Source organism: Anoplopoma fimbria, chromosome 6 (assembly GCF_027596085.1).
Source record: "Anoplopoma fimbria isolate UVic2021 breed Golden Eagle Sablefish chromosome 6, Afim_UVic_2022, whole genome shotgun sequence".
Taxonomy (NCBI): Eukaryota; Metazoa; Chordata; class Actinopteri; order Perciformes; family Anoplopomatidae; genus Anoplopoma; species Anoplopoma fimbria.
In genome coordinates, this window is record NC_072454.1 from 25,090,602 (window position 1) to 25,104,629 (window position 14,028).

General features: G+C 39.0%; 1 protein-coding gene across 1 annotated transcript in view; it reads left to right on the plus strand.

Annotated features, from left to right (window-relative positions):
* Positions 1–1,801: 1,801 nt before the first annotated feature.
* piezo1 (piezo-type mechanosensitive ion channel component 1) overlaps positions 1,802–14,028 on the plus strand; it is a 79,864-nt gene continuing 67,637 nt past the window's right edge. The window contains exons 1-2 of the mRNA XM_054599755.1: positions 1,802–1,891; positions 13,808–13,903. Of these exons, the coding sequence (XP_054455730.1) occupies positions 1,828–1,891; positions 13,808–13,903 (160 nt within the window). The 5' untranslated portion in view covers positions 1,802–1,827. The remainder of the gene's footprint in view (positions 1,892–13,807; positions 13,904–14,028) is intronic.

Genomic DNA, 14,028 nt, shown 5'->3' on the forward strand with positions numbered 1-14,028 from the left:
GATAAAATTATTTAATGGTACAGCTCTTTCAGACTTTCCGAATGTTATACTGCCGAAACGATCAAATGCTGATGTGAGTGAATTTGCTGGGTTTGTGATGCTTAAAACTACTTAGGGAATTTTGGGAGTTGAGAACTTTGATGGTCTATCGCCCAACCCCTGCAGTGGCTCACTGGGAACCTTCAAATATTTACTGTGACACGTCCACTCGCTCCATCGCCACACTTCAACTTTCTCACAAAACAAGCTCAGCTTCTGCTGATTCATAGACAAATCCAGGCTGATTAGCACCTCATGATCTTTTACTCAACATGTCATTTTTGTGAACCTAGTGGCACGGCAAAATCACAGATTTGTGTACCGTGTGGTATCACACGGTCGCTGAGGAGACGGTCCTCAGCGAGTTATAAGCGAAGTGAGAATTTTATGTGATTCACAAATATTTTTTGGCAAGCTGTGTGACTAAGAAATGTTGTTGATGCATAAGTCTCCAACACACCTGTTGATGTGCAAAAGCAACTGTGTAGAATAATTAATCGAAACAACACATTTGATGTAGACATAAGCACAAGGTGTCTGACTCAGGTTGCACAAAAATGTTACCATCAGATCTCCTGTGCATCATTGTGTCTTTAGAGAGCACACCACCACTGCAGCTAGAGTCTACAGGTAGAACAGATCCATGCTGCCTTCAACCGGCTGTTAATAGAGTCACTGGTACTTCTTACTGCCATGACAAAGAGAGCTTTGTTCTGCCTAGCTGGCATTAATGCCATAACCGCCGGTTGAAAAATCTGCATTATTATTTAGAATAAAGTTATTGTTCCGTCACATCAATTAACTAAATGGCACATATTGCCAAATTTCAGTTTCTGTTCATGCAGCTACAATAGTACATGTCAGGAATCCATTTAATAAAAAAGCACCATAAACCACCAAAAAGCATTCAGATTTTCTCTAAAAAAAGGAACTTTAAGCTCATTTAGCTGTCTACAACATCTGGAGGCTGGCAAGTATGCTTATCATCCATACCTATTCCTCAGTGACCAGGATTATTGACCTGGCTTATTATCTTTAAATCCTTTAAAATGTGATAAAAATTGATTTTCAGTGTGTATTTGTACGCTGGGGGGCGCCACTGATACACACAATGTAATTTATTCTGGTGTCGGATAAGACATATATCCTACACCTAACATACAAGGAAGACCTACTTGTATTGATTGACCCAGTCATGTCAGAAAGTGCCAACCCAGCTACCAACAACACATCATCTCAGAGCAGACACTTCACATCAAAACGTTGTAATCACACAGAAGCAGAGTCACAAGCTGTGCAGTGTTGGCTGAAAGTGAGAGGAATAGTGCAGCAGGGAGGTGACCAACCGAACAGCTGCTCAGTGGAGAATAGCTCCTCTATGAACGCCCTTCTGCCTGTGAATCACATTTTCCACCTACAACACTGTTACTTCAGACTGGGCCCCTCCGAAGGAACACATGCAACAAAACCTTCCCTTCCTTACCGAGAACTTCACTGAGAGGAGCCGAGCTGGTCCACTCAGCTGAGAGCTTCACACAAACAAGAAGACACATCCAATGATTGGAAAGTTTGTTTGAAGATTTTCTTCTGAAGTTTTTCGGTTTTTTTTATGGGAGATAATGAGCGAGTATCGGAATAATGCTGTATTCGTTCCTCTGTCACATGTAATCATTCAACCCCGATGGATCGGGGTTTATTGATCGCCTCGGGGTTTATTGATCGCCTCGGGGTTTATTGATCGCCTCTATCGTTGTTGATTATCGGAGTATTGATCTGTAGCCTACTGAAATGGATCTACAGGTGATTGTCTGGGTGCTCTACTGCTTTTTCTTGCCCACCATGCTGTTAACAGGTAAGTCACTTGCATTTTTGTTTTAATAAGTGGAACTTAACAATGAACATGTGTCAAACTATCGCATTTCATTTACGTTGACGTAATGTAGTCTAACACTACTGACAGAATACTTTGAAAAGTTCGCAACAACTTTTTACAGCATTTCTTTGGTGTCTGATTACTGGAGGCTGGTGGAGACAGAGTGACGGCTCACGGTGATCATGGGGTATTAGAGACCTATTCATTAAGTTAAATACAACCTCAGTCTGGAAGGAGTAGTTGTAAGTGGGGACTCCACTCCCACGGTGTAACATTGTGTTGTAAACTGGGATAGTGAGACTGTTGAAAAGATTCATTTCATTATTTAAGTGATATCTTTTGGGTTGGACCTTTAGCCGACTGAAGTATGAATCAACACTTTTTAACAGGCCTTAAGTTGTTTTTGCTTGTTAGCCGATAGGCACAGGAATCCTAAAATAACTGATATTTCAGTTAGGTTCGGCGGGGATAACTGCATATAAAACTTCACAAGTTACTAGTTTATGTTTAGTTTTCTCTTGTGGTATTCTCTATGTTATGGAGAGTTGTAAAGGCCTAAACTAGATACGTAAATACAAAATCTAATTATTTAATGTATTGCTTTAATAAATGTTCAAATAGACAATTATCTATCTATCTATCTATCTATCTATCTATCTATCTATCTATCTATCTATCTATCTATCTATCCCATCAGAAAACAGGGGTTGGATTAAATGAGCAGTATTACTGCCGTATTCGTTTTGGGAAGACCAACTCCTACTCTTACCTGACCCGCCAGATGTTTGTTACACAAAACCATCTGAGAACCGGTTCATTGGAAACTGTGTGGAAAAGGGCAAGCACTTTAGAAAGTGAAGAAAATCAACTTGGCAGTTGATTGGGTGAAAGTTATTATTTCTATTGAGAAACCCTTTAATGCCATTATTTGCTCTTCTTTCAATGAAGAATTTCAATTCAATTACATTTATTTTGTATAACCCTCAGAGGGCTTTACAATCTGTACACATACGACATCCTCTGTCCCGGGACCCTCACATCGGCACAGGAAAAACTCCCCTAATACTCTCCAGTTCTGATGTAAGTGATTCTATTGCAGCATCTACGCTAACCTCGAACAGTTGCTTCTCTGTATTGTCTTCTATACACCTATGCCGCTACTGTAGCTGCCAGTAGCTCCTCTCAGGTCGCTGATGTTTATTCTTGAGGAAGATGTTTGTGTCTTTAGGAAGCGTGGGTCAACTTTGAGGGCCCCTGTCTCCTGAATGGTTGCCCATTCTGGTTCATCAGGCCATGTTCTACCACTCTCTCATGTATGTTAACATTGAAGAAAACATTTGTTCAAAACAAAGGGAGTTCAGTAATTGAGTAACTTCTGATGGAATACTCCAATAGTTAAAAGCAAACCCCCTAAGTGATGCCAGAAAGCCTTTGTTAAGACCAAAGATAGCTGGCCAACTAGCTAATCCTACTCTCTGATACAGGTCTCAAATCTCATAAAGCACAGTCAGATTGTCACCACACACACACACACACACACACACACACACACACACACACACACACACACACACACACACACACACACACACACACACACACACAGAGAGAGAGACCGAGACAGAGAAAAGGGAGAGAAAGCAAAGAGTGAGTGTGTGTGTGTCTTCTGACAGGATGTCACTGTCTCGAATTTACAGTATTTCTGTTCACATGTGACAAATGAGTCAGAGGAAGTAAGAGATGCCAATTACGTCACTCAGATCGAGTCTGACAGTGTGACTTGGTTTGCGTTTAGTTTTATTTTTGGCAGTAAAGTGGGACCAGCCCAATAAACAAAAAAGTCTGTCCCTGACTGAGAGATGAAGTTACACTATTGACCAGTCGAGTGTTTCACCACTGGCAGTTGCTCTTTCAAAATGAAAAGGACCATCAGCACTGGCACCCCCCAGGGATGTGTGCTCTCCCAACTGCTCTTCTCCCCCACACCAATGACTGCATGTTGAGAGACCCGTCTGTTAAATTCCTGAAATTTACAGAAGGCACGACGGTCACTGGTCTCATCAGTGACGGTGATGAGTCTGCATGCAGGCGGGAGGTTGTGGGCAGAACTACCTGGAGCTGAAAACACTCAAAACTGTGGTGGACTTCATTAGAAGCCCCCAACACGGCCCCAATCCCCATTCTGTCTACTGCGGAAGCTGTCAGGTTCCTGGAATCCACCAGCTCCCAGGACCTCAAGTGGACTTCCAACATAGACAACATCAGGAAAAAGGCCCAGCAGAGGATGCACTTACTGTGACACCTACGCTGTTAGCAATCTGTGCCGAGGTTAGCTGAACAAACCAATTGGCGTGTGAATTGGTCCCCTTGTTGGCATAATATGATCTGTACATAGTCAAATGTTTATGTTTAGCTTTGTGTCTATTTCTTAGAATGTACATTTAGAGCAGCAAGTACAGGAGTCAAATTCCTTGTGTATGTGCACACTTACTTGGCCATTCAAAATGATTCTGATTCAAAATAGGCGCATGAGATCACAAGAACTGGACAATGGATGTAATGTTGAACATGGTGTATGCCCAGTTTCCAGCTGTTGGCAGCAAGACTAGCCTAGACATTTTATAAATGGAAATTCCACTGATTAAAACAAAAACAATAGGCTGAATCTTTTGGGGACTTATCTCTGCAGCTAACGCAAAATGGATCACCATCACAGTGGAATATTTATCAGACTTGGATGCCTTTATTGATCACTTCTACCATTAACAAGGAAGCATTGACTCTAGCAGCACATCCACAAAACCTTCCACAAGAAAAAATATAGATTAATCTATGGACACAGAGGCACAACAGACAAAAAAGACAGAGGTTAGAGTCCCGCCCAGCTGCATAAAAAGCTTGATTTTCCTGTTTTGCTTCACAAAGAAATAAAAAAGCTATGGTATAGTTTGGAATTTGTCCACAATCACATCACATCCATTGGAAATGTAAGTAGCTTGTTAACAATATCACTTAAGAAAACAAAATCATGAAAGAAATAGTTTTCGACCTACAAACTCGAAGGATACAAGATTTTTTCTTCTCCCTGTTAAAATATTTTTTGGGGGAGTTTTTCCTGTGCCGAGGGTCCTGGAACAGAGGATGTCATTTGTGTACAGATTGTTAAGCCCTCTGAGACAAATTTGTGATATTGGGCTTTACAGAATTAATTGTAATTGAATTGAATTGGTTTCAAACAGATAAGGTATAAGCCAAAGATGAACTGTTTAAATTAAATCCTGTATTTTAGTCACTGTTGTTATACAATTATACAACACAACTGCTAGCTTATAGTTAAGATATGATGAGTAGTTACAGCCTCCATTAAGCTTACACAAAGAAGAGTCATCGTAATCAGTTCCACACAGTGAGGTGTAAAGATTTTTAAACTTAAAGAGCCAAAAAGAGCTATGGTATTAGCACATAGCCTGGGTTTGTGTCTCAGAAGAGATACAATTGGGATCTACATCCCTTATAGGAAATATCCAATTAGAGACAAAACTACCCTATTTGAGAAATTGTTGTGTATGACTGTTGCTAAGCCAGTGAGTCAGAACCATTCCACATCAGAGCCATTTAACAGAACTTCATGGCTCAGTGAGAAATACTCAGTGTGTGTGAGCAGTGGGGTGTGTGGGAGTGAGCCAGAGAGAGCAGTGCAGAGGGTTTAGCCGTTCTTGCTCAGAGTAGTAGAGTTAAGGGTTTTATCTCGACAGCACCAGAACAATGAGCTGCAGCTCATTCTGTTCTTTCCGAAGATGTTAAACTCCACAAACTTTTCTTGACTTGAGCTAAATCACATTTTCCTTAGTGCTGGCTTCCTTTTCCTCCTCAGTTTTAATGGTCAAGACATGCTGTTGTTTGAGCCAACGTGCCGAGAGCGTGGCACATTTGGAGAGTTCAGAGCCAGGACAGCGTCTGCTCCAAGGCTCTGATTAGTCTGTAGTGGAGCATTCACTCATGGAATATCTCACCACAAGAGCGACTTTACGGGAAATGTAGATGACATGTGTCATCTACATTTGAGGGATGGTTTCAGCTATCAGAGAAAATGTCTGACCAGTGAAATTAATGAAGGCCAACTTTACACAACAGTAATACTTGAAAAGAAAGACCAACATCAAATGATTCGCAATATTATTAGCTGGTGTGCTTTTGTACTGAATCTTATCTGAATACACGATCCACCTTTTCAGTCATTTTCACTGAAAAGGTTGAGCAAATTAAGAGTGATAAACGGTGTGGCTTGTCTCTCTACCAGTTGTCTCAGCTACTGATAACGTCTCCCTCATGACAATGTTTACTGAGGTAATAAATAAAGTGAGAAGTAGAGTCATTTTCTCATAGACTTGTATCCCTTCTAACTTTTTTTTGCAACCAAAGGAGATGCCTTCCTGATTACCAGTAGAGAGAATCCAAGTTTCAGTGGGTCGTGGCATTCAGAGGAAGGTCTTGTTGCAGAATATCTGCTCTTTATGGTCTTCACATATTCTGCTCTTGCACATTTTTATGTGTATTGATAACACAAAGGAACACTACTCATCTGGGTAAAGAGGGGACATATATCATTGTACTTTGTACAGGGGCCACTGATTAGACCATTAGAATTTTGCTGATTTGACATGAGTTTGGATTTATTTTTCATTTTACAAAGCTGGTTTAGAAATCATCAGGAACTGTAGTAAGAACAACACGTCCTTAACTCAAACCTGCCAAAGTCTCGGTTTATTGACAGTCAGCTAGATCATGACCCAAACATTTTCCTGTGAACCAGGTTGCTAGCATGAATAAGTTGAGCTACAGCATTTCAACTTTGTTTGTATTTGTATTTTAAGCAACTTTGAACAACCATGATTCTTTGAATAAAAAAAAAAATGGAAGAAATTACCAGGGTTTATAAATACCAGCAAAAGTGCGATTTCATGTCTTTTTCTTTGAATGCATTGCAGTGCAAATGCTGCCCTCTTATCAACCATAATATGATATTTACATTTGAAACAGTAGGATTAATAATAATAATAATAATAATAATAATAATAATAATAATAATAATAATAATAATCAATCCTTTATTAGTCCCACAATGGGGAAATTACAATTCTCTGCATTTGACCCATCCCGGAGGAGCAGTGGGCTGCTAAGAAGCGCCCGGGGAGCAACTTGGGGTTAGATGTCTTGCTCAACCAATATTGTTGTTTTGTATAATTAATTTCTATCCCCATTCATGGTTTGTGTAAGCTCTACATCTTCCAGACAACCAAAGGATTTTCTCCATTTTTGAATACTATACATTCCAATATCCTTGCAATAAATACTGTCATTTTTGGTTTTAACAGATCAATAAGAGTTTTCGGTGACCTTTGTTTTAGGGCCTTCATAAGGCCAAATTTCAGCTTTTACATGGGAAATGCCTGAAAGAGGCATGTTTCCATGAACATCAATTTATTAGATCCTTCAGCAACAGTTAATTTAGATATTTTCCCATGAATTTTTCAGTTGCCCCTACAGCTTCACTCCGATTTCTGTCTGATCACTGCCAATGATCTGGAGGCTACTCATCATTTGTTGTGTGTTTGTTTTCACTGTCATGGAAGTCGTGGATATGAAACTAGGGCCATGGGGAGCTTTGTTGCACGCTTAGTGTACACACACTGGACTAATGATTTTAACATTAACTACCCATACATTTTCCTCAGCACCGCCAATTCAACACACTGTGTAATCAGACAGTGTGTGTGTGAGTGTGTGTGAGAGGTCATTTTCTTTCCACAAAAACAGGAAAGCTGGTCAACATGGACTCAACTACACATGCCTGCATAAGGAGTTGGAAAGCACCTTCATCACATGTAGCTCCACAGATCCTAGTTTAAAGATTTACACATCAGACTTTTTGGTATTTCCTCTCTATGAGGTGTGGAATAAACACATAGAGCTGACTGTGGATGTAAAATGACTGCCTTTAGCAGTGATTGGATATGATTTAATCTATGACAGCTTGATGTTATTTTCAAGACATGGTAAATTCTGACAGAGCAGATTTTAACATGACTGTGTACTGCCTTTGATGTCTTTTCAATAAGAGGAATGGGCAAGAGGCCAGTTCACAGAACTTTGTGGTTTCATCTACTTAAACCTAATCTTCTCTGCAGAATTCATGGTGTCAACTTTTAGATATTTTTAAGGAATACTTCATTCCCAAAATGTTAATTTGCATAAATTACTCCTCCTGTAATAATTTCAATTCTTGAAGAAAACAGTTTTTGGTAAGAATCAGAAAAGAGATCAAATTCTTGATGACATGAAGAATTTTAACCGTCACTTTCCTTTTTATTCAACATTGGGAGTCGAAGACAGCTGGCATCTCTGAAGATCAGCACACCACAACTTTTTCTTTTTGCGATGACTAGAGTACTCGGGATAGGGAAATTACTTGAAATGCTCATCCCTAGTGTGAAGTGAGCGACTTTGGAGGCAGGCTGTAGGTTGTCCACCCATTCAGAAGTTCCAAATTTAGGTATTTTATTTGATATTTTTCCATTGGCTGAACAAAAAACACGATTGGTCAGGCATTAGTGCTTATATCCAAGCCCAGCCTAGCTGTTATAGCTGGCCTAGCCTCAACCAGTAATTTGCTTATTACCTGGTCCTCATCCTAAACTTGTTGAAAGCCACTAGAACATTTACACATTCTGGTAGAGAGGGATGTGACTGATTATGCTCTCTGATTACATTGACAGAGGAGGAATTGCCCTCTACACTGACTGCCCTCTACTCTCTCTCTCTCTCTCTCTCTCTCTCTCTCTTACAAACACACATATAAAACTGCAAAGCATTCAGTCTCTACATAAACCTGGAGATCATAGTTTTTAATTTCCGATTTTTTTTTAATATATGGGTAGAGTTTGAAATAAGCAAGCATTTAGGTCGGACATTCAGCTTTATACAATTCATCTGGCCAATAAGTGATATACCCTCTCTAACAAAGTTGAAGCTGAGTCTTTAACCCAAATAAGTAATGCAGTTGGTTTCCCACTGAAAAGAAAAATTGGAGAGCAACTATCAAATTACGTATTTCTTTGTTCATTTGTGGAGTGTTGTTCCAGCTTTGTTTTCTTAAGTGTGTGTATATTAGTAATTAAAGGGTAATTTGGCTTCCTGTTAATAGTTAACTGAATGTAAACACACACATAGGCCTACAGTAACATGTCTCATGCTGAGTTTGGAATCCACATCTGTCACAGTTTGAGGTGAGGATCAGACCTGATGTCTTTAGACAGATAAATACATGCTGAAGCCTAAGTACGTCAGTCATATAATTAAAATGCTTGTGAACTGAAAAAGTTTTAAGTATCAACTCAAAAAGTGATAACTCATGAAGTTACTTGATAAAAATGCATGTGTGGTTATGATTTAAAGAAACATAAACAATTTTAATTATCTGTTCCTACTTTCAGTTTTTTGTATTCAGCATTACTACTTCAGTAGTTACCTTAACCCAAACAACAATCTTTTCCTAAACCTTACTGAGTAGTTTTTTTGCTTAACCTAACAAAGTATTTCACAATTATTTCCTAAACCTATCAAAGTAGTTCTGCAGTCTTGACCTAACTGGGATGTTTCCTGGAGAGACACATGTTGGCTTTTATTGGTGTAGAGTATTATTTCGTAGGGATATCATACATCTGTTGTATAAGGACTTTTACTGTGCAAAATCAATTCATTCATTCATCCAAATTTTGTCAGGCTTATGTATGGACTCTTTTCTTTTTTGCTTTTAGTGTTGGTTATTTCTTTTGTTGAGTTAGATGACGTTTCTGTGGTTTGTTGGCGACACCTTTTAGTCACATGCCTAAGGGCTGCGCACTTTCCCGGCCATCGCAAACCGCTTTTCTTGAATTTCCCCCATGGGGATCAATAAAGGAATATAATTACTTCAGTCTCTTTGAACATATTGCATGTAGCTAGAAAGGTTGGGGCAAATGTCATGTTCAAGTTTGTTTAATGCAGAGCAGGATAACAGCTCAGGAGATTGAATCAAACACTTACTGATTGGCACAATGTGCGCAACTAGTAATAAGGAGATTTTGTAGGAAATAACCTCCAAGAGTGAATATGCTGAGAGGTAGAGAAACAGAGGCAGAAATCTGAGCCCTGGAATGAAGTGTTGCAACATACACAGCCTGCCAGTAAAGAGAAATAAAGAGGAAAAATGTAACCATAACAGCTGTTGCATCAAATACTGAACAAAAACAAATAAACAGTGCCTGAATATTAGACATGAAAAAGAAACATAACAGGACAGACAGGACAGAGTGGTGCAGAGAGATAAGTGTTGTGGTTACTGAACAGTGTTATCACGTCTGTCCATAGACATCATTTTGGGTGTGTTTAATGATAACTGGGCAGCAGAATGGAGCTTTTCAACACCCAGCTTGCTCTGAATGTGGAAACATAGTATTTCTATTTCGTAAAATTAAGTTTATTTTTTCAAAACATTCTTGTGCTTTTGCTTTTATGCTGTCAACTACTTTTTTTTAACTCCTTCAGGCCTTCAATACACCCTTAAAATGAAACACAATTACAACCCTATTCAATTCTATTTATTTTGTATAGCCCCAAATCACAGATATGCCTCAGAGGGCTTTACAATCTGTACATATGCAACATCTTCAGTCCTAGGACCCTCACATCAGTACAGGAAAAACTCCCCCCCGAAAAAACTTTAATGGGGAGAAAGAAAAGGAAGAAACCTTAGGGAGAGCAACTGTGAAGGGATCAGGGTTATAAAGTCTGCTATTTTTTAATTTAATCCCCCACAACTAAAAAAGAAAAAGCAAAAAACACAAGAATTCATATAAAATAAAATATTGTTGAAGGATGTTACTGGTCCTCGATCATTTATACAGCTGACTTTGTAAGACAAATAATGTTAGGAACATTTGTATTCCAAAACTGTAGAGAAACTGCATGTTGAGAAGAAAAATAAATAATTACACACACATTTTCCACATGTAAATGTGACCTGTATGAACTACATGATAGTGTAAAGGAGAAAGAGAAGAGAGGATTTGACGGCCTCACTTCTTCATCGGTTTCCACTCTCTTTTGAACATCGTCCCGTTCCTTCTAGTTTGCAGTTCTACAGTTGGCTCTATAATAGCAAAAATAAACACAGCTAGGTAACCAACATTACATTTTCACACTGTAATTGGGGATTAACTTTACTAAAGTTAACTTTGCTGGCTATGCTGCTAGCTAGCTAATTTTACTACAGCTACTTGAACTTGAGCTAGCTAAAGTTACAGAGCCGCAATTTTATCAACCTGATGTAATGAAACGGAGCAAATGAAACATTATCTGAGATGTTAACAGTTTAATAATGACAACACTGTCAGTTCACGGTGCTCAGCGTAACCTTGCCTTGGCTCCCCTGTTGATCTCCTAAAGCACGTTCAGAACAGACGATCACGTCTTTTCACTCAAAAAGGATGAGCGGGCTCTGAGCAGTTTGATTAATAAAAATTTGCTTTTATCATAGAAGAAAAATTTGCCTACAATTAACAGTACGCTGTAGATGATTATGTTTGAATTGCCCTGGGTTTTGCAATATGGTTGGATATGTGGTTGGCAGAATTTGTATTTTATACACTATCTGTAAGGAACAAGCAACCCTTGAGGAGAGAAACAAAGAGAAAAGGATGTGTCAGTGACATCACTCCCAGGGAATGAATAGAAACATACACATGAAAGTCAAGCTGCAGTAACTGTGGTTTCCTGGGGTTTTTAGTTCTGGTTTTCAGGGCTTGGTTTGTTTTGTCAGATCAAACCAGAACAATCTTCGGCCTTAATAAATGTGTAAATCAAAAATACTGATTAGGTGCACACTAACAGTACCCCGTTTCTTGTGTCTAAACATTTCTGTTCAAGAATGCTGCTTACTCTTACAATATTGTGCTGCATTTCAAGAAATGTAACACAAGTTCAATGTAGACATGGACTCCCAGATCCCTGTTTTATAGTCCTCACCACCTCACAAAAACAAACTTATGTCCGTGATTTTTTCAGTTTGTTTTAATGATGCAATGCAGAGAGACAAAACTAAGTTAAAGAGATTAAAATGGCAGCCAGGTAGGAGTAATGACGTTTACAGCCTCCCTCTGATGTGGTCTAATTCCTGCTGACAGACAGGAAGACAATATGTTTTATACTTTAGCAACTGGAGGAAATAACAGAGTGATTGTGTGTTGGATTCTGTCTTTGTTCCGGTTATTGTCTGAGTCATATAGTAACTCTATCATGAGCCGATTCAGAGAGAGAGAAAGACGGAGGGAGGTAAAAACCCTACTCTGGCCTCTAGAGGCTCCAATTCATTACAGCTCGCCCAACTTAAAGGAACAATAATTATCTTTGAAATTTAGCTGTAGTGGAGGTACAAATGTAACGTTTGTCCTCAGTAAAGGTCATGAACTGTTCAATATGGAAATGGTTCAATCTCTGGCAAACATCAATGGGTTCAGCAGATTTGTTGGGAATCTTCCAGTAACATTTTGATATCTCTTTTCTAAAGGTGGTTTGTTGTCATTGACATTGATCAAAGGATATTTTTGAGTGGATATTCACATGTGTCAGGGAGTGACAAATCAGAGCACATAACTTGACTAGTAGTTGTTCAGATATCTTGCTCTGGCTCAGCTAAGTAAGCATGAGGCAATGCTGCCATCAATCATATATATGCAGCTATAAATCATAGTGTATTAACCATGTTGAAGAGATGCCTGATATTCTGTTGTTATATTTACACTCTTACCTGTATATTTGAAATTATTCCTGTATGTGTGCATTTTGTTTTTTTACATGTGAAATCTCACATTTGTGTCTGGTGATAGATTTTAAGTAGGACTTGACAACAATCCGTAAACCTCTCACCTCGGTACGCAAACTGTGATCTCAACAGGCTAAGATTAGTCCAGACTTTAACTCTAGGTGAGCCAGTAATTATCTCTGCATGTGTTTAACAGGAGGAAATAAACCTGCACATTTTCTTTATTTCCAGGTCTTAATATTGGCAGATCGTCTCAATTCCTTCAAGGCAGCAACACCTCATAAAATCCCTCTTGTTGTACCATATGTGCAGTAGAAAGACCGCTGTGGAGATTTCTCTTCTTGGAGAACTCTTACTGACAGTTAACCCTGTCTATGGGCTCTCCCTGAGAAAAAAAGATGATAGTGCCACAATGTAAAAAAAATGCATTGTTTCAAAATAGCCTCAAGGACACTGCAGTGGCTTTTGATAAAGTCATAAATTACTCCCTAGGTCAATATTATAAAAGCATGCAAGCTGCCAAGCATTTGTCAAATCAACAGAACTTCTTGTGCAGATCTACCGTACCCAACTACAGTTATTTAGTATTGTGCTGCAGGTGATAATAAGTATTACTGTGCAGGCATCCTGTGTGGACACTGACACAGCCATCAAGCTGTTGCACTGCTAACATGCCGCTTTCCCTATTCTGCCTGTGTAGACACGGTGTTAAAGATCAAAAGGAGAAAATTGAGTGAGATGATAAGAAAAGTTTGAGACAGAGACAAAAGGTTCTTCTCCTGGCTCTCTGACTATTCTTAACACAGTTTGACTAATCCTCACACACTCATTCAACAAGTCTTTGTCCCAAAACAACAACATTTTATGTCAGTGTCTTCCAAAACGACCAATATGACTGCTCTAAAAACACTTATTTTGAAGGTTTGGTTACATGTCTCTTTCAAGACCAAAAGCTCTTGGTGTGTAAGATCATACTGTACATGCTAGACGCTTATAACGCTTGTTGTTTGACTCTGGTATTTGTGTCTTTGCAGCTTGTCTTTTTCGCTACAACATCCTTTCACTGGTTCACTTCCTCTACCTGCTGCTGCTGCCGTGGTTCCTGAGTCCCAACAAGCACACAATCAGAGGTGAGGTCATCTGTTTTTATGTGTTAGTTCTCTTGTGGCTTAACAAAATTCAGACCTAAAATGTTATAAAGAGAAACATTTATTATTTCAAAGTAAAGTTATCACTACATAAGAAATTATTCTGT